Source organism: Pongo abelii, chromosome 7 (genome assembly GCF_028885655.2).
Source record: "Pongo abelii isolate AG06213 chromosome 7, NHGRI_mPonAbe1-v2.0_pri, whole genome shotgun sequence".
Taxonomy (NCBI): Eukaryota; Metazoa; Chordata; class Mammalia; order Primates; family Hominidae; genus Pongo; species Pongo abelii.
In genome coordinates this window covers 24,914,813-24,935,805 of record NC_071992.2, presented here as the reverse complement: position 1 = coordinate 24,935,805, position 20,993 = coordinate 24,914,813, and the positions used below count along the sequence as shown (strand labels likewise).

Below are 20,993 nucleotides of genomic sequence, written 5' to 3'. Positions count from 1 at the left end.
ATGGTGGACAACATGGATGAGATGTCTATTCTCTTGTGCTCTCTGAATGACACAATCCGTCTGTCCTTCCTTCATGCACTCGTGCAGTAAACATTTACCAACACGTGCTTTGAGCCAGGCACTGCTCAAGGTTCTCGTGGCATATAAGGTGATGAAACAAGATGGGGCACCTCCCACACGGAGGTGACAGTCTCCTGTGTAATATGTGTAGCCTGGGCTACATCGTCCAGGCAAACTTTTTGGTGAATTATCAAGTAGACAGGAAAAGCAGAATTGGGAATCAGACAAGGGAGGCTCAAGTGCAGCTGAATTGTTAAAGGCAGGGACCATTCCTGAACACATTGAATTGTCTTTCTGGGTCTCGGCTTTCCTCATCTGCAATAATGGGCTGCTAATACCTCCTCAAAGAACTATTGTATTAATTAAAGAAGGTAGTGTATATAAAGCAGTTAATTCACTGTCTGTAAATATTGGAGCCCAACAAAAGCTGGATCCCTTAAGTCTGTGATATAGATATTTTTGATGAGACAGAGTCTCACTCTGTTGCCCAGGCTGGAGTGGAGTGGCACAACATTGGCTCACTGCAACTTCCGCCTCCCAGGCTTAAGCAATTCTCCTGCCTCAGCCACCCAAGTAGCTGGGATTACAGACGTGTGCCATCATGCCCGCATAATTTTTGTATTTTTGGTAGAGCCGGGGTTTCACCATGTTGGCCAAGCTGGTCTTGAACTCCTGGCCTCAAGTGATCTCTGCCTTTGTGACTTTAGGCGTTGGCAGTTTGCACATTCCTAAGGAACACACCCACAGTGCCGCAGGGGGTTCTGGGCTGTGTCCATTGACAGTTCCCTTTGACTGTGAGGATGGAGCTGTACTGCTTTACACAGATGTCTGACAGCAGGTCCTCAGGCTGTGATCATCCATGTCAGGTCACAGATCAGGAAGGTGCAATATAAGAGCCAACTCTGAACTTTCTAAAGTCCTCAATTCCTACCTGTGGCATTACCATTATCATCATTTCCATGTACAAGATTGAGGATGAAAAGGATTTCCACCAGATTCAAGTCAGGTGTGGCTGAGAGGGAAAGGCCCTAGGTAGATCTTTTTTTTTTTTTTTTTTTTTGAGATGGAGTCTCGCTCTGGCTCTGTCGCCCAGGCTGGAATGCAGTGGCGTGATCTCGGCTCGCTGCAAGCTCCGCCTCCCAGATTCACGCCATTCTCCTGCCACAGCCTCCCCAGCAGCTGGGACTACAGGCGCCCGCCACCGTGCCTGGCTAATTTTTTTGTATTTTTAGTAGAGACAGGATTTCATCGTGTTAGCCAGGATGGTCTCAATCTCCTGACCTTGTGATCTGCCCGCCTCCGCCTCCCAAAGTGCTGGGACTACGGGCGTGAGCCGCCGTGCCCAGCCTCATCATTGTAAGCTTTTAAATGATAAATTCCAATTCTTAGATAGCTGTAGAAATATTTAAATGATCTTTACCTCTTGTGACTATTTTGCTAAGTAGGGTTTTTCAAGAAATTTCTCTATTTCATCTAAGTTGTCGAATTTTTTTCGCATAAAGTTATTCATGAGATCCTACTATTATACTTTTAATGGCTGTATAGTTTGTAATAATATCCCATCATTAATTAATTCTTGATATTGGTGTTTCATGCCATTGTTCTTTTTCTTTTGAGGTTTGGTTTATTAATTTTATTAATTGTGTTCATCATTTCTGAGACCCAACTCTTGGTTTCTTGATTCTTTTTATTCTTTGTATTCTATTTCATTAATTTCTACTCTATTATTTCTTTCCCTTCCTGCTACTGCCTCTGAGTTTAATTTACACTTATGTTATGGGTGAGTAATGCAGACCTCTGATTCATTGATTGTGATACCATTCTTCTTTTAATCCTTAAGAATTTTACAGAGATATACTTTATATATTACATATATATCATATAATTCTTCCATTTAAATATATTTATAGACGTCTATAACCATCAACAAAATCAATTTTTGAACATTTTCATCATCACCCCAAAAAGACTGCATACCCATTAGCAGTCACTCCTTGTTTCCCCAAATTCCCAACTCTTTTAACAGAAGCCTTGGAAGCTGTGCATTTCACTCTAAGCACTGGTGTAGTGGCATCCCACACATTTCCACATGTTATATAATCCTCATAATTTATTTTGAAATATTTTGAATTCTCTTTTGATTTCATCCATGAACTATGAATTTTTTATAAGTATGTTGCTTAATATTCACGTATTGGGAGTCTTTCTAGATATAGTTATTAATTTAATTTCATTGAGATCAGAGAACATATTTTATATAATTTCCTTCATTTCAAATGTTTTTAGATTTGTTTTATAGTTCACAATGTGGTCTATCTTGGTGAAGTACCATGTTCATAGAAAAGAAGGAATCTCCTGTAGATGTTGCATGTGTGCTCTATCAATGTCAATTAACCCATTTATACCTGAGGTTGCAATTTTTTGAAATTTAAAATTAGACCTTGGCGATGACCTTGAGCAGTAGGATATAAATAATTCCACATGTTTAGTGTTCCAGTAATGGAACACTAGGCATAAATGTTTGTCAAGATGGTTGACAGTGTTCAGATCTGTTCTTATTTTACTGTTTTCATCAGATCATTCTATGACTTGGTAAGAAGGGGGTGATATGATCTCCCTTTAATCCTTTTGAGTGTTGCTTCATGCCTTTTAAAGTTCCATTATTAGGCATATACACATTTATGATTATTATGCCTTCTGATGAATTCACCCTTTTAACACTACAAATAGTGCCTTAAAAAAAAAAAATCTCTGCGAATAGCAAGTGAAAATCTGACAACAAGTTCTTGGTGACTCTGGACCTGGGCAGTCCTCAGCCTTCTCTTCAGCTGTTCTTCCCACCTCTCACATGAAACATGTCTACGAAAGGCTGAGGACATCACATCCGCGTTCATGCGGGCTTCCTAGAACTCACATTATTCATTCATCCAAGGAAAGCACGTCGGCGCCTGGTGACCACATCGTACAAGGAATCGTGGAGTATCAGGAATAAGGCACGACCCTCCCTTTCCTTAGGACAGTTCCAGTTCACAGGGAGATAAGGCACAGACATCAATAACCCCAAAGTCCATGAAGGTGCAAAGAGTCATGTGGGGCTGCCCAGGCAGAGGTGACAAATGCCATTGGTGACAGGACACTGGTGGACATAGAGGGAAAAGTCCACACAGACAGGTTCCCAGGCAGACAGGAAGTCAAGGCAGTGGGGGAGGGGAGTCAAAACGAGTGATGCTGGGACACAGCTCTGAGGTTTGTGGGCGTCTCTGATTGAAGGAGATGGAAGGTGAGGTCAGAGAAGTGAGGTTCTCAGTTCACAGATTTGGGCTCATAGGAGTGTGAGAGAGAGAGAGAGTGTGTGTGTGTGTGTGTGTGTGAAAGAGAGGAAGAGAGAGAGGTCTTGTTCCAGCTCTTCTCCTCCATAGACTCTCCTGACCCTGCCCTGCCTCTTCCTGAGATGAGTCATTCACCAGGGAGTTTCCTTGCCTTGTTCCTCCTGGAGCAGTGTTGTGTTAGGCTGTTTTAGAGGGAAGTTTGCCATTCACACTGATTTCCTCTCTCAGGCGTACATGCCCTAAAAATGCCTCGTTGATCTTAAAATGAGCAACTCATAATTGTTCTGAGGTTGTGCTGTGGTGGGAAATCTGCTTCTTTTGAGTCTTTTGTGGCTTTTTTCTTTCTTTGTTCTTTTGGTATAAGAAGAACCTTGGATTAAGAAGCCAGCCATCTGTCTTGTAGTCTTGGGCCAGCATCATGGTCCAGGGGAAGCCACTTCTTACCTAAATATGTCTCATTCCTGAAATAAGAGGTGACCTTAAATGACTTTTCAGAGACCCCCAGCTGTGACCCAGCGCTAGGTGAAGGCAGGCCTCATGAACAAGCACCAAATACTCCCCTGGGAAAGGTCAGCAGAACCCAGTGACCCAATCATTGCTGCTGCTCCTGAGGGTCACTCATCTCCCTGCCCAGCCCCTCCACTGAACGAATGTTCTGTGTCTCATGCTGCTCGTCTAAAACAAGGACAATGAGGGTTCCTGTACTGTCTGGTTGTATGAGGATTAAGTGTGTTCATATGTGTATAAAGTGCTGAGAACAGAGCTTGGCACGCGCAAGTACTGTATTTCAGCACATGCTGTTGTTAGTACAATCATTCCCCTCAGTGTTGATTTTAATGAAATCACATCCTCCAAGCCAACAATACCATGACCTGGGGCCTTGCAACCGCACAGCCTCCCTCTGCCAGAGTCAAGTAGGGAGGGATGACATTCCTGGAGCCGGCACAGCCTCTCTGGAGGTGGGGGGTGGGGGAGGTGGCCCCCATGTTTCCTGATAGCTATTTAGGTCCCTGGTGACACCTCCTCCACCAGACTGTGGGCTTCAGGGAGCAGGACTGACACAGGGCTCATTTGTCCTCCCACCGCCACCAGGTGCAGACATTCTCAGAGTAAAGGGCTCATCACCTACTTCCTGGGTGAATGACTTTCCCTCCAAGCCCATGAGGTGACCCCAGTGGTGGCCTCAGCTCACCGCCTCAGGTCACAGGTTCCAGGCTACAGCACAGGGAGGGGACCCCAAAGATCCCTGTGGACTCTGCTGAGGAACACCAGGAGATCCCAGAGGCCAAGTGCATGGCAGAGATGTGGAGAAGCAACTGCTCAGAGGACCTTAGCCCTGCAGAGGCCAAAACATGGCTGCTGTTATGCAGAAGGGGAGGCCACAAATGCTACAGACATGGCTTCTGCAGCTCCTTTTTGCCTCAATCGAATTGCTGAAACCACTGTTAAGGAGAAAGTCTTAAAAGCAGCCAGAGAACAAAGATCTCCCCACAGACAAGCCAGGTGAGAGGGGCAGTCTAAGCCCCAGAAACCACAGCAGGAAGAGGCAGCGGCAGAGGCCCCACCCCAGCTGGTGCCGCTCCCCTCTCCTCTTCACCAGGACTATTGCCCCTCCCTCCACCCAGTGCTGAGACCAACAGCAGACATGGGGTGAGGGGGTGATGTGCATAACATGACCTAAGCCATACAAATATATTACCAACAACCTCCAATGACTTAACTTTGAAATTCTTTCTTTCTTTCTTTCTTTGGTTGTTTTTTTTGTGTGTGTGTGTTTTGAGATGGGGTCTCGCTCTGTCCCCCAGGCTGGAGTGCAGTGGCGCGATCTCGGCTCACTGCAAGCTCCGCCTCCCGGGTTCACGCCATTCTCTTGCCTCAGCTTCCTGAGTAGCTGGGACTACAGGCGCCTGCCACCACACCCAGCTAATTTTTTGTACTTTTAGTACAGACGGGGTTTCACCATGTTAGCCAGGATGGTCTCAATCTCCTAACCTCGTGATCCGCCCATCTCCGCCTCCCAAAGTGCTGGGATTACAGGCGTGAGCCACTGCACCCGGCCTTGAAATTCTTCTCATCTAACTTTTTAAAGTGGTCATTCCTAGTTCCCCTCATTCCTACCAGTGCTCTGGACAGACTTGCCTGTGGCCTGGTGCACACACTTCCCCCACTCTGAGCTGCAGTCTCCTCCTCTGTAAAATGTGATGATTCCTTCAATTTCCTGCCCAGAGACCTGGATGGGCTGCGAGTCTCTGTTACTCAGGGTCTCCTTGTGGGCATTGTTCTCACCCCAGGCCTTGGTGGGCGACGTGAGTGCCGGAAAAAGACCTCAGAAAGGCAAAGAAGTGACTCAGGAGTCCACATCCAGGGCTTGCTGCAGGGTCCCCAGTACGCAGATGGACCTGCTGTCCCCACCTCCTCCCAATGAGGTCAACCCAGGCAGCCGAATCTCAGCACATCCAGGACCTGCTGCTGGGGCCCGGCCCCGATGCTGTGCTCAGGCGGACACCCCATCCTCAGGGTGCAGGCTGTGGAGTGAGGGTGTCCAGTGAGGGTCACTCACTGTGGAGTGAGGCTGTGGAGTGAAGACTGCAGGAAGGACAGGACTGCAGCAGGACCCACCGGTCTGTGTGATGCTCAAGATGGCCATGTGTCCCCTACAGTCAGCCCAGAACCCCAAGCCACTTCAGAGAGTCAGAGCAGCCATGAGGAGAAGGGATTGTGCCCACTCGGGCTCTGCTGTGGGTGGGAGGCAGTTCCTCAGCCCATGAGGCTTCTAGTTTCTGGAGAAACCAAGTCACTCTGTCTACACGCTCAGGGGCCCTTTCACCACCTGGAAGAGAATGAGTCTCCTTAGCAGGCGGGGAGGGGCCCATGCAGCACCTCCCTCCCAGAGGACAGTGGGGCACAGGGCTGGGCTGGGGGCTGGGACACTGGACAAGGAGCACTGGGGCTGGGGACAGGAATGGGGCCTTGCAATTAGGGGACACCCTGAGGAAGGGGGATGAGAAGGGGAACTAGAGTAAAAACCAACATGTGGAAAATCTCTGTGTTCTGTTCTGACCAAGGATGAATAAATCCCACGACCACTTCTCATCCTCACCGTTGTCACCCAGTTGAGGAGCCAGCTGCCCCCTGCCTGGCTGGGCCTGAAGATGGGAGGAACTGGCCCTGCCCTCCTGGACTTGGCTGGGAGATGTGTGGACCCCCAGCTCCAGGAGAGGAACTGATGAGACCAGGGTCCTGGGGTGTGCACGGGATGTGGGGATGGGACGATCACAAGGAGGAGGATAGAGCCAGGCTGGAGACACCAGGACTTGGGGCAGGGGCAGGCGTTTCTGTCTGTGGGAACACAGCAGAGGGAGGCAGGGCAGAGAGTGTCCAGCGCCCCCGCCCTCAGCCAGCGCCTACCTGAACCTTTCAGGTAAGGAAGGAATTTCTTCCACAGTGAAGTCTTTCAAACAAACACAATCAAAAGCACAATTAGAACTATGATCCCTACGATGATGCATGAGAGGAAATGAGAAAAGCCAGGAGTCCCCAGGCTGATGTTCATTGTCTCTTCAGCAGCTGGGGTTTCCACAGTGGCATTGGCACCAAATTCTTCAACACACTGGATATCATCCCAGGACGTACAATTACTGACTTGGACTTCCCCACTAGGGCACCTGGGTACACACAGAGAGGGAGATGAGGACTCTTGAGGGAAAGCTGGCCAGGTGGGATAAAAGGGGAGCCACCCTCCCTCTCCAATGTCCCTGAGGCTCCTGAGGGGAAGGACAGGCTGCTGTCTGGAAGGGGTCCCCCAAGCTCCCTTGTTGATGCTGAGGAAGGGTCTGAGCATGCGCATTTCAGTCCCTCAGCCTCCCTGCTCTGGGGCCACAGGAGCCTTCTGTGTTGCGCACACACTGAGCTTCCCTGGGCTGCAGAGGAGGTCTGCGTTAGGAGGAGCCACACTCCAGGGGAAGGTCACAAGCCCTTGTGGCCACAAGCTGAGCCCCTTCCTCCAGTCAACCCACAGTACAAGTGATCTCTCACCCCCAACTGTCTGCTGGTTCCTCCCAATCACAGCAAACATTAGGGGGCCAGAGAAGAACAAATTACTCTTGGCCCTTAAAGCCCAAATAGGGAAAAGACAGGACTTATTGAGAGATTGGGGCCAGAGGTGAGGCTGGCTGGATTGGCTCAGGCCTTCATGGGAACTTGAAGGAGCTCCACCCACAGCCTTCTTATGACTTTTGTCGGCCATGGCCACTTTTGTCTTTATGGGTCCTGCCTGCATAAAAAATATTAAAAATAACATTTTTTAAAACAGCTTGGTATAGCAACGAATACAACCCAGACTGGATTCAAGTGTTTTCTTCTCATTTCAAAAGGAAATCGCATTTCCTAGGTTTGCTGAAAAGGATCAAGGGATCCAGAAAGTTGCCTCTTGTGCTCAGTGAATAAGTCGGTCTGGCCAAGGGGACTTGTGCTGGGGAGGGTCTGGGAAGGGGCTGCTGCAGGGGGTAGGGGTGGGGACAGGCAGATGGAACAGGAGTGGCCACTGCAGACCCAAGAGACCCCACAGGCTCAGGGACACTCCATGGGGCTGGAGGCTCCATGGGGTCAGCGGAGAAATAGGGGTACCAGGTGACTCAGGTCTTCTCGGGTTCCTGAAAGCTGTCGGGAGCCCCTGGCTGCTGTCTCACCTGCTGCACTTCCGGCACATCTCAGGGGAGTTTTCATTCCAGAAGGTGCCTTCTTCACACTGACACACTGTGTCTCTGGTCATGATGCAGGAACTTTTATTTTTTTGATCTGACAACAGAGCATAAGGTTTTGGGAATGTGTTTCCCTGATGTATCCCTCGACCTTCCTTACCACCCACCCCCTCCCACTCAGCTCAACCAAGTTCACCAAAGAGTTCTGAGGGCCAATTTCTGCACCAGCACACTCAGGGCTCATACAGGACACCCACCCTTCAGCTGTCACCAACACCCAGAGGAGTCATAAAAAGGAGCATGATTCATTATTTATTACATCAGATTAGTGGAAAAGCATTGTTTAGATGGCATGGTCAGTAGCAAGGGAGGCGCAAGCGCATCACCTGAGAGACTCTGCAAGGAGACAGAGGCCTTGGGGGACTTCCCCAAAGCCTGGGGCCTGCTGGGGAGGAGGAAGGGGCCTGAAAACCTGAAGGCTGAGTGAGGCCGAGCACCTGCCAGGAGCACAGAGCCCGAGGGAGAGAGCCTGGCCCTGGAGCAGACCCGTGCAACTGCTGAAACCTAGCCCTGTCCACTGGGCCTGGCCTTCTCTGTGCTGTAATGATGCCCCCACCCTCTTGCAGCTGATAGTTTAGATTACCCAGCCAGGTGGCATGCATTATAGAAAAGATTCCTTTCTATTTTTTTAATTGGTCAAATATATAATCATAGAACAGGTTGATGAAGACCAGGTTGGGCTGGAACTTGGTTCCCTGACTCATATCGGCTACAACTCCCACCTCATTGCCCCACACTCCACCTCTGGACAGGAGGTCCACACATTCTGTACCTGATTTACAAACTGTACATGGGAGACAAGAAAACAAATTGTTGGAAGCGTTTGTGTAATCCACACCCTCTGTGCACGGGTTACAGGCTCCAGTATGTTCTGATCTATGAGATCCTGGGAAGGGAGAGAAAAGCTAATGAATGAGTCTCCACAGAATTCCCAGAGGCTGACAGTGGTGGGGAAACTTCTTTTTTGGCCCTCACTGGAATTGAGACAGAGAAATCCACTCTTCCAGGCTTGGTCTTGTCATCAATTCAGCATCTATTACATACCTTTGACTGGCACTGCTGATAGAAATATAACACAAAATTCAAATTCTATGCAAAATTCAAATTCTATGAGAGCCATATTAAAATAGTAAAAAAATGAGGCCAAATTAATTTTAACAATATAGTTTTAACCTAAAATATCTAAAATACTACATTTCAACATGTAATCAATACACATCATTGAGATATTTTACTTTTTTTACGCCCTCACTCACAAAATAACATCCAACCTACTGTACATGTGATCTGCCCATGCTGGTCCACCTGACCTGTTTGCTGTCCACTCACCACAGTGGCCCCCTGTCTTCGCTCAGTCTCCCCAAGCCCCTGAAATCTGGGGTTCTCATTCCTGCAGGGCCTTCTCAAGAGCACTTTTCCTGGCTCTCTGCAAGACTGGCCCTGTCCAACTTTAAATATCAGCCCAAATCACCATCCCTGAGAGGCCCCACCAACCTTGTCTATCTCACCTATCACTTAACTATTCTTCATGGTTCCCATTAGGACATCCTGACTGTTATGTATATTCGTGTGTCTTTTTTTTTTTGAGACAGAGTCTTGCTCTGTCACCTGGCTGGAGTACAGTGGCACAATCTCGGCTCACTGCAACCTCCAACTCCCTGGTTCAAGCAATTTTCCTGCCTCAGCCTCCCGAGTAGCTGGGATTATAGGCGATGCACCACCACGCCCGGATTTGTATGGAACTACAAAAGACCTCAAATAGCCAAAGTGATCTTAAGCAAAACAAACAAAAGAACAAAGATGGAGGCATCATACTACCTGATTTTAAAATATGTTACAAAAGTATAGTAATCAAAACTGAATGGTAATGGCATAACAATGGTAAATAAACTGATGGAACAAAATAGTGAACCCAGGTATAAATCAATGCATTTACAGTTGATTGATTGTGAGAAAGATACTAAGAACACAAAATGGGGAATGGACAGTCTCTTCAATAAATGGTGTTGAGAAAAGTAGGTATCGACATGCAGAAGAATGAAATAAGACCTCTATCTCACATCATATGTAAAAATTAATTCAAAATGGACTAAAGATTAAAACATAAGATCTGAAATGGTAAAACTACCACAAGAATACATAGGGGAAAATTTTCATGATGTTGGTCTGGGCAATGGTTTCTTGACTATGACCCCAAAAGCACAGGCAACAAAAGGAAAAAGAGACAAATGAGGTTACATTAGACTAAAAAGGTTCTGCATGACAAACTAAACAATGAACAGAGTGAAGAGACAACCTACAGAATGAGGGTCAATATTCAAAAGATCCAAGATTTTGGTTAAAATCCAAAATACACAGGAACTCAAACATCTCGATAGCATACAATCAAATAATCCAAGTAAAATGGATACATGGGCATGGGACCTGAATAGAGACTTCTCAAAAGGAGACATAGAAGTGGCCAACAAGTATATGAAAAAAATGCTCAGCATCACTAACCGTCAAGTGCCAAATATCACTTCACACCTGTAAGAATGGCTATTACCAAAAAGACAAAAGATAACAAGTGTTGATGATGATGGGGAGAAAAAGGAACGCTGGTACACTGTTGGTGGGAATGGAAATTAGTACAGCCATTATGGAAAACAGTATGGAGGTTCCTCAAAAAACAAAAAATAGAACTACTATATGATCTGGCAATCCCACTATTGGGTATACATCCAAAGGAAATGATGTCAGTATATTGAAGAGACATCTTCCCTCCCATATGCATTGGAGCATTATTTACAATGGTCAAGACATGGAATCAACCTACTTGTCCATGGATGGACGAAAAGTTAAAGAAAATGTGGCACATAGATACAATGGAATACTATTCAGCCTTTAAAAAGAAGGGAATTCTGTCATTTGTGTCAGCATGGATAAACCTGGAGGATACTACGCTAAGAGAAATAAGCCAGGCACAGAAAGGCAAACACCTCACGATCTCATAGAGGTGGAGAGTAGAATGGTGATTACCAGGGCTTGAGTTGGATGGTGGGATGGGGAGATGTTAGTCAAAGGATACAAAATTTCAGTTAGACAGGGAGAATAAATTCAAGAGATGTATTGTTGAACATAGTGACTACAGTTATTAAAACAATGTGTTGTACAGTCCTGCCTTCTATCCACAAGGAATATATTCCATGGAACAAACTCTGCACATACTCAAGTCCCTAATATAAATTGGGATAGTATTGCATAAAACCCAGGCACATATACTTTAAATCATCTCTAGATTACTTGTAATACCTAATGCAATAGACATGCTATGTAAATAAGTGCTATACTGCATTGCTTTTTATCTGCTTTTATTGACGTATTATCATTTTTATTTCTTCCGCATATTTTTGATCTGTGGTTTGTTGCAACCATGGATACAGAACCAACAGATAAGGAAGGCTACAGAACCCACAGATAAAAAGGGCAAAGAGGGCTTATCCCAGGGCTCTGTATCCATACCGCTGAAAATTGCTGAGCAGATTTTTAAGTGTTCTTACCACGATTACATGATAAGTATGTGAATTAGCTTGATTTTAACCATTCCACAATGTGTACATATTTCAAAACATCATGGTGTACCTCATAAATATATACAATGTTTATCTATCAATTAAAAATAAACTGATTTTTAAAAATAAGAGTGCACCTGCTGGACACTCCTCCCCCTTGAAGCTGTGCCTCTGTTGCTGTGGGATCACTGTCTGCTGGGGAACTTCTTCCTGCCGGGCAGTGGTGGCAGAGTAAGCTAGGACCTGTGGGGACAAAGGAGTAATGGGTGTGAGTGACTTCCAGACCTCAGCCCTCCCAGGCTCCATCTCACATTCCCTTCACCCCAAGTGACAAAACCCATCAGAGCTTGGACATTTTTTCCAGCTCCAAACCTTCATTCTTTCGTATCCTTGTTTGTCCCTTGGCCTGTTAGGGCCAGCTATTTTCTATAAAAAAAAAAAAAATACGGGCAAGCGCGATGGCTCATGCCTGTAATCCCAGCAATTTGGAAGGCCGAAGTAGGTGGATCACAAGGTCAAGAGATCGAGACCATCCTGGCCAACATGGTGAAACCCCGTCTCTACTAAAAATACAAAAATTAACTGGGTGTGGTGGCACACACCTGTAATCCCAGCTACTCGGGAGGCTGAGGCAGGAGAATAGCTTGAACCTGAGAGGCAGAGGTTGCAGTGAGCCGAGATCGCACCATTGCACTCCAACGTGGCGACAGTGCAAGACTCTGTCTCAAATAAAAAAAAAAAAAAAGAAAGAAAAAACGAAAAGAAAAAGAAAAACACTTCTGTATCCTTTTCTCATATTATAACATAAAATACATTTACCCCAGATAATGTGAGCAAGAAGAGTTATTTTGTTTTTTTGATACAGTCTTGCTATGTTGCCCAGGCTGGAATGCAGTGGCTATTCACAGGTGTGATCATATCTTACTATAGGCTCGAACTCCTGGCCTGAAGTGATCCTCCTGCTTCAGTCTCCCAAGAAACGTGAATAACAGGCACATGCCACCGTGGTTGGAAAGAAAAGATTTTATAAGAATTTTTAAAAACCACACACATATGAGGCCTTCATGCAGAAATAGCATTTAATATATTTAGTTTCACCAAGTGTTTAATTCACCAATAGGTGAATTCTGTCTCTCTCACTCACACACACACAAATACACACAGACACACACGTAAACATACTCAGTTTTACAAATGAAGGTTATAATATACATAACCTTACAGAAAGTCAGGATATAGCATCAAACATTAAGTAATTAATTACTGCTTTACAAAGGACCTTGACAAGCTGCTCCCACTAAATATCAAAGTGACAAAAAAGATGACACAGCAATTCAGGGATTCTGGCCATGATCTCTATGTTATAAATGACAACTAGAAGACAACTGGAGAAATCAGAATAGAGTGCGTATTAGATAGTGGTAATGTGTTGATGTTAATTTCCTTGTTTGTAGAAAGTACACACTAAAGAATTCAATAATAGCTTTCAACATGTCAACAGCCATTTTTTCAAATGTTTTTATTGTATAGTTTTTGTAACTTTTCTTTAAGTTGGGAGTGTTTTAAAGTAGGAAATTAATTTAAGCAAAACCAAAATGGTTACAATGAAAGCTGCTTATGTTGGGCTCAGTTCAACTGCCTGGATCTAAACAAGACAAAAGGTAGCTTTCTTCCACATCAAAGCCTGCCTAAGCAGTTGGTGACAGTGAAGCTAACCCACTTTTCCCAAATCATTCCTTCCCGGGCTGGAGTCCCTCTAGGTTCAGGCGATGTCTGCGTCTCCTTTCTCGGCTCTCACACTCTTACTCCCTCTCATTTAATGAGGGGTTTATTAGTGTTTTTTAAAATCCTTTCAGAAGACCAACTTTTCATCATTTTGTCTTTTTTTTTTTTTTTTTTTTTTTTTTTGGAGACAGGGTCTCCCTCTGTCCTCCATGTTGGAGTGCAGAGTGCAGTGGTGTAATCTTGGTTCACTACAACCTTTGCCTCCTCTGCCTCCCGGGCTCAAGTGGTCCTGCCACCTCAGTCCCCACAGACAGGTGTGTGCCACAATGCCCATCTAATTTTCGCATATTTTGTAGAGCTGGGGTTTCGCCATGTTGCCCAGAGTGGTTTAACTCCTGAGCTCAAGTGATCTGCCGGCCTGGGCCTCCCAAAGTACTGGGATTACAGGCGTAAGCCACCGCACACAGTTCGTTTTGTCAGTTCTTTCTGTGGTTTGTATTCTTTGATTTATGTTCCTTCCTGTTACTTTGTTTGGTTTAAATTTACACTTATATTTTATGATTGATTAATGTAGCTCCTCAGGCCATAATTTTCTTTTTTTTTTTTGAGACGGAGTCTGGCTGTCTCCCAGGCTGGAGTGCAGTGGCGCAATCTCGGCTCACTGCAAGCTCCGCCTCCCGGGTTCACGCCATTCTCCTGCCTCAGCCTCCCGAGTAACTGGGACTACAGACACCCGCCGCCATGCCTGGCTAATTTTTTGTATTTTTAGTAGAGATGGGGTTTCACTCTGTTAGCCAAGATGGTCTCAATCTCCTGACCTCGTGATCCGCCCTCCTCGGCCTCCCAAAGTGCTCGAATTACAGGCGTGAGCCACCGTGCCCGGCCCATAATTTTCACGTTTTTTCTTTTTTTGACAGCTTTAGTGAGACACAATTCACATAATTAATAATTATGATTATTCATATAATTCACCCATTTAAAGTCTACATTTCAGCAGTTTTTAATACACTCACAGCTATGCAATCATCACTATAATCAATTTTAGAATATTTTTATCACTCCAGAAAGGAACTACATACCCTTCAGTAGTAACTCCCCATCTCCCCAACCCCCAGTTTTTAATAGAAACATTGAAAGCTGTATATTTCACCATGAGCACTGTTAGCCATTTCCCACCAGTTTTGATGTGTTATACTGTCATTATTACTTACTTTGAAATATCTTACCTTCCCTTTTGATTTCTTGTCTGAACTACAGATTTTTAGAAGTGTGTTGTTCAATATCAAAATTTTAGAATTCTCCATGGATATTGTTACTGATTTCCAGTTTAGTTTCATTAAGTTTAGAGATCATATTGTGTGTTTTATAGCCCAGAACCTGGTCTATCTTAGTGAAAGTATCATAAGCATAGAAAGGAATGAGTGTTCAGTGGATGTTCCACTCCTGCTCTTTAAATGTCAGTTAAATCAAGGTGGTTGATAGTGTGCAGATTGCTCGCCACTTTACTGGCGTTTTCATCTGATCATGCTATCAAGTGCAGAGAAACAGCTGATTTAATCTCTTTTTAATTCTATTTTTGTGTCATGTGTTTTGAAGCTGTATTACTAGGCATATACAATTTGTTGTTATTATTATTATACTCCTTGAAGAATTAACCCTTTTAACTACAAAGGTCCCTTTTCATCTCCCATAATATTCTATGTCCTAAAATTGTTACAGTAGGTAGCTAGTCAGGTATGAGCAGGGCAGGAGAGGGCTCCCCGCTTCTGACACCAGCAGTGTTGGGTGACCATCAGGTGGTTGATAACTGTGTCTCTAAAGTAAGAACTGGTTACAGCCGATGCCAGAAAAAAGCAGTCTCCTAATACATAGAAAACACCTGAAACTGATCAGCAGCTTCCCAGTAAGATTTCAGGAGTGGGGAGAAGGAAGGCAGGATCCCGGAAGTATGCCAACCTATAAAACCCCAACTCAGGCAGTCCGGCTGCGCACTGTTTCTCAAGTCACCTGCTTGGCCATCTTCCAAGTTGTACTTTCCTCCTTTTCTTTCCATTCCTTCCTTTCCTTCCTGTTCTAAAGCTTTTTAATAAATTTTCACTCCTGCTCTGAAACTTGCCTCCATCTCTGCTTCTGCCTTATGCCCCTCAGACTATTCTCAGTAGGCGAAGAGCTGAAGGTGCTGTGGACCCGTATGGATTCACTGCCTTCAACGTAGGGTAACTTGGATCTCATCCACCGCTAACAAAATCAACTTCATGTGATACTGAGATAGCCACGGCAGTTTTCTTGGCCTTACACTCTGCATGGTGTATCTTTTTCCATCTATTTACTTTCAACAGACATCTGTGTCTTCCTTTTAAGGCCCATCTCATATAGACAAGATATAGTTGAGTCTTGCTTTTTCTGCCCTTCCAACCATTTCTACCATTGAACTGTAGTGCTCAGTGGATTTACAGGGAGTGCAATAATTGATATAGTTGAAATAGACCTGTAAGTTTACCATTTAAGCTATGATTGTCTAGTCTAATTTTTTTGCTCTTTTCCCCTGCACATTTTAATGTTAATTACCTTTTAGAATTCCATTTTAATTGGATAAACTGACTTTTTATGCATACATATTTCCATGATCTATGTGCAAGTGCTATAGGGAATACAGTATACACTCAAGTGTTTATATTCTATTGAAGGTTTTTTAAAAATGGATTTATTGAGGTATAATGGGCATGAAACAAAGTGTACATTTTTGAAGCATGTAGTTTGGTAGATTGAGACATGTGTATACATTGTGGAACTACCACCACGATAAGATAATGACATGTCCACCACACCCCAGAATTTCTTCATTCTTCAATGTAATCCTCTCTTCTGCTTTGCTCCTGTGTCCCCAGCAATAATTCTGCTTTCTGTCAGAATAGATTGGTTGAATTTTAATAAGAAATAGAATCAGATGGTAAGCATTCTGTGTGGATTCTTTCACGTGACATAATTTTCTGTGTTTTTCTGTTTGTTTGGTTTTTGTTGTTGTTGTTGTTGTTGGGACAGGGTTTTGCTATGTTGCCCTGGCTGGTCTTGAACTCCTGGGCTCAAGTGATCTGCCTGTGTTGGCAGGACTTCAGGTGTGAGCCATCGCACCTGCCCACCCTGGTCAATTGACTATCATGAATTAAAGGCTATTGAAAAACAGCAGGTGCAAGAAGATCCTTTGACCTCTTTTGTGTTTCCTAAAAGCAGAAGATGAAAGTCCCCAGGGAAACATAGGACACTCTCCTTTTTTTTTTTTTTTTCCTGAAAGCTCCGCCTCCCGGCTTCTCACCATTCTCCTGCCTCAGCCTCTCCAGTAGCTGGGACTACAGGCACCCGCCACCATGCTCCACTAATTGTTTTGTATTTTCAGTAGAGACGGGGTTTCACCGTGTTAGCCAGGATGGTCTCGATCTCCTGACCTCGTGATCCACCTGCCTTGACCTCCCAAAGTGCTGGGATTACAGGCGTGAGCCACCGCGCCCGGCTGACAATCTCCTTATTTTTAAGGATGAGAAGTCAAGGCCAAGAGGGTACTGTGCAGACCTTGTTAGAATGGATCCACTCTCATCTTTTTAGCTCCTCACATAGTTACTTGCTTCTTCATGAGTTACTTGGTCTAATTCAGTAAATAAGTAACTGACTTTCACAGGTTCTTCCATGCCAGGTAAAACTTGCATTAAATAAATGTGTGTGCTTGTCTCCTGTGGACCTTTCTTATGTCAATTAAATTCTCAGGCCCAGCTAAAAAAAAAAAAATCGGGGTGGGGGGGCATGTAAAGGAGAGCTTCGCTCCCCTCCCTGACCCTCAATGGTGACTGTAATCAAACCACATCTTCCAGGCCAACAGTACCACATCCTATAGCCCTGCAACAGCATGGCCTCCCTCCAGCACGGCCTCTCTGGAGGAGGGGGAGGCAAGGGTGGTGAGATCTCAGGCCTCCCTCATGCTACCTCCTATTAGTTATATGACCCCTGGTGTCACCTCTCCCACCACACTGTGGGCTCCAGGGAGCAGGATTCACATGGGGTTCATTTGTCCTCCCAAACTCCAGCAGACTCCAGGCACAGGTGTTCCCAGAGTAAAGGGCTCACTGTTTACTTCCTGGATGAATCACTTTCCCCCCAAGCCTATGAAGTGAGTGCAGTTGTGGCCTCAGCTCAAGGCCGAAGGACAGGCTCCAAGAGCCCTGTGAACTCTGCTGAGGAACCATAAGAGCTCCCAGAGGCCAAGGGCAGGACAGAGATCAGAGAAGCAGCTGCTCAGAGAACTCTAGCCCTGAATCTCATTTTGCCACTTGTAAAACAGGAAAATCAACCTACCTTCATCTCCCCGGGTTGTTAGGAAATCCACTACATGAAGATGTGCATTCTCTGGCTGGAAGCAGGACACCAGCTGCCCAACGGCAGAGGCTCGGGGCATGGCACTCTCTCCACTGTCCCTATCCCTGACCTAGAAGCTAAAGCCTCACTGCCCTGCCACTCCTGGATACAGGACAAAGGACCGGAACTGGGACTGTGGCCTCTCAGTAGGGCCTGGGTGAGTAGCCATCTGCAGCCACCTGGATGGAGACATTTCCTGCTCACTCTTCAAACTACAACCCGGGCCAGGCGCCTACCAGAAGGACAACTGGAAGGTAGGTGGCAAGTAAACCAGGCTGTGGCCCTGCAGTGCCATCGCTGTCCTCACTTGAGGTCTGGCTCCTCTGATCCTCGATGGCCCCTCCCCATGGCGCTCCACCCTAGTCTTCAGAAGCTTCTGCCCCAAGCTCAGGGAGCCAGTACCAAGGTGCAGGTAGGAGCAGGGGCAGCCTCTGCTGGGTGGAGGACAGGTGCCTGGGGATCCAGTCCAGAGTGACTGACACCAGCCCTGAGGATGTGATTTGTCCTCCCACACCTGGTAACACAGCCCTCTGAGGTTTACACAGGGCTGCTGAAGATTTTTATCTCCTCTTCACTTTACAGACAGGAGCTGGGGCCACACCAGTGTCACAGAGCCAGAGGGGGAGCACGGCAGGGCCCAGCCATTCACAACCTTCAGTCTCAGGAGTCCTTGACAGCCTGAGAGTCAGAGATTCTGAGCCGTTGGAACTTCTCAATTCCTACTTTGATAGAGAGAGGAATGGTGTAGAAGGACCTGGCACAGAGATTGGACCAGCCCAGCATTGACAGAGCCAGGACCTGGGGTCAGGAACTGAACTCAGCTCTGGGCTCATCTGAAGTCACCCTGACAGGCTGAGGATGGAGACCTTATCTCCATTCACAGGCATGGTGGGTGGCAGGGACTGGCCCCAGCTGACCAGGGTTTTCCAAGTGCACAGCTCAGAATTCAGTCTTCCCTGCTGTCTCATCTGGATCCCCTGGTCATCTACTCCCAGAACCAAAAAACTCCTATATCCTTGAAAATTGCTAATACCACGAAGAAACAAAAATACATAGCAATGTGATGTGTTACGTTTTACATCTTAGACTAGTAATGAATGAAAGCTAAGTGTAGCAAAGGTGTAGGGACACAGGCACATTTGTGGACTAGGTGTGACTATAAGCCGGGTTCCGTGGTTTTTTGGAGGAAAATTCGTGAACATTTAAAGAAACTTCTGAAGTCATTTATCCCTCAGAAGGAGTAGAATTCAGCTTGTAAGGAGTTGCCCAATAAGCTGGTGCGCATGGATATGTGGACACACGATACATACAAGGGTATTTAGTACAATGCTGTTGGAATTAGCAAAGGCAGTCAGGATGGGATCTAACCAGCTGCCCCTAGGCACCAACAGTGAATTAACCTGTGGCTTACCCATGTAGTAAAATACAATACCCTTGTTTAAAAGAAGATCAATCTGAATGTACTGCCATAAAACATCTAATGTGATTTGTGTTAGCTCCAAAATTTTAAAAAGCGATTGTGCATTGAAATGCATTTAATAAGGCAAGACTGATGGAGGGATCAAAGCCTCCTTTGGGACTCATAGAGTTCACATTCGCAAAACTGTGAAATTCAGGTCTCTGGCCTTGTCTACACAGGTCATCCATGCCTTCTCTCTTCAGGGCCACTGTCCTGACACAGCCATTCTTCTAGCTGCTTCAGGTAGGTCCACCCACTATAAACTATTTTAAAAGTCAGTTGTGTAATTTTTGAGAGGTGAAAATGTTACTGCTTTTCTGAATTTAGCATTAATTTGTAGAAAGACAACATGCAAACTCTCATGGTTCCTGTAACCTTGCTTTGGCCTTTTCTTTTCCTTCTTTCTTTCTTTTTTTTTTTTTTTTGGTATTACATAAAGAATCTTAAAAAGGGCTGTTAGCAAAAACCTCAATCAATCTGAAAGAGACCTAGAAGTCTGCACATTTTATACATAATATGTCCTTGCACTCACACTACTACCAATCTCAGTTGCCAAAGCCAACTCACAACAACTTTACACCGTTTATGCTGAAGGAAGGGGCCAGCCCCTGGTCCTGCCTATGGGATACAGAGGGGACATACGGGTGGCAGTGGAAGACACTGACTGCAAGCACGTTGGTTAACCGCTTCCTGCCACTTACCCGCTTCCTGCCACTTTCAGGACAGAGGAGGTGAAAGTTGCAAAAGACAGCGCTGAAAAGTTTTTTCACTGGCTGTTGGTTAAACCGATCTCCAAGGAACACGTTTAAGAATGTAAACATGGGGTTAATTTTATTAACTAACTAATTAATTAATTAATGAGAGAGGCAACCGCTCTGTGTCTTCCGGAGGCTCACTCTATGGGTTCCACCTTGACTCCCTCCCTCTCTCGATTCTGGAATTTCCCTCCCTTCGCGGGCTCGGGGAAGCCAGGGGGACCCCGCTCTCTGCTCCCTCGCGGCCGGGTCGCTCCTGCCCAGCCCGGGGACCCAGTTCTTCCCCTGACTCCGACGACGAGTTCGTCCTGCCCGGACATGCCCGGCCGCAGGTGACCAGGGCCAGGCATCCCTGCCGTGTCCCCCTGTCTCCCTGCCCCCTCCCGGCGCCAGGTGCGCTCTTCCCCAGCCAGGGACCGCGGCGGGGACTCACTGGCAGCAGGACAGCGACGATGACGACGACGAACCTTAGGGTCTTGGGGATCCGGGCCATGGTATGGTTCCCGACGCCGTCCTGGGTCCTGGGTCGCACCCTGCCTCGGCCATCAGGCGGCCGGGGCGCTCTGTCCCCAAAGTTCCCTAGCGGTAGGAAGCGCTCCTTCACACCCTGCACCTCTGGTCAAACTCCCAAAAATCTATCAGAAATCGTTGGCGGAGTTCGTGCGCGTGGAGAGGTTCCCACAGCTGCACTGCCAGAATCGGAGCACAGCGCCTCTGCTTTTATACCTGCGGGAAAAAGGCGTGGTCACTTGTTGTCACTTGCAGCAGTCACTTCCAAGCACTCAGAAAAGGGGCATGGCCTCCCCTAGCACCTCCAGGAAGGCCTGGGTTGTGGCGGTGAGTGCATGGACGGACAGGAACTGGCTCTTTCCGGCAGCGGTGACCCAGGGCCTGTGGTTTGATTCCAGGTCCTGTCCGGGCTGTAGCCAGCAGAAGGGGCAGGAGCTGAG

General features: G+C 46.2%; 1 protein-coding gene across 3 annotated transcripts; it reads right to left on the bottom strand.

Moving 5' to 3' along the window:
* Positions 1-1,869: 1,869 nt before the first annotated feature.
* On the bottom strand, positions 1,870-20,969 carry TNFRSF10C (TNF receptor superfamily member 10c). 3 transcript variants are annotated; one of them, XR_008527817.2, is made up of 6 exons: positions 20,477-20,969; positions 11,838-11,943; positions 8,922-9,035; positions 8,078-8,186; positions 6,490-7,054; positions 1,870-6,219 (listed from the first exon to the last, which is right to left on the bottom strand). XR_008527817.2 is itself a non-coding variant. In XM_024250839.3 (6 exons), the coding sequence occupies exons 1-5, from the start codon at positions 20,534-20,536 to the stop codon at positions 6,844-6,846; spliced, it is 600 nt and encodes a 199-aa protein (XP_024106607.3). In that variant the 5' UTR covers positions 20,537-20,969; the 3' UTR covers positions 1,870-6,219; positions 6,798-6,843. The 3 variants fall into 3 exon arrangements, 1 of the variants encoding a protein (XP_024106607.3); XM_024250839.3 differs by having other exon boundaries at positions 6,798-7,054; XR_010141073.1 differs by lacking the exon at positions 8,922-9,035.
* Between the last annotated feature and the right edge of the window lie 24 nt (positions 20,970-20,993).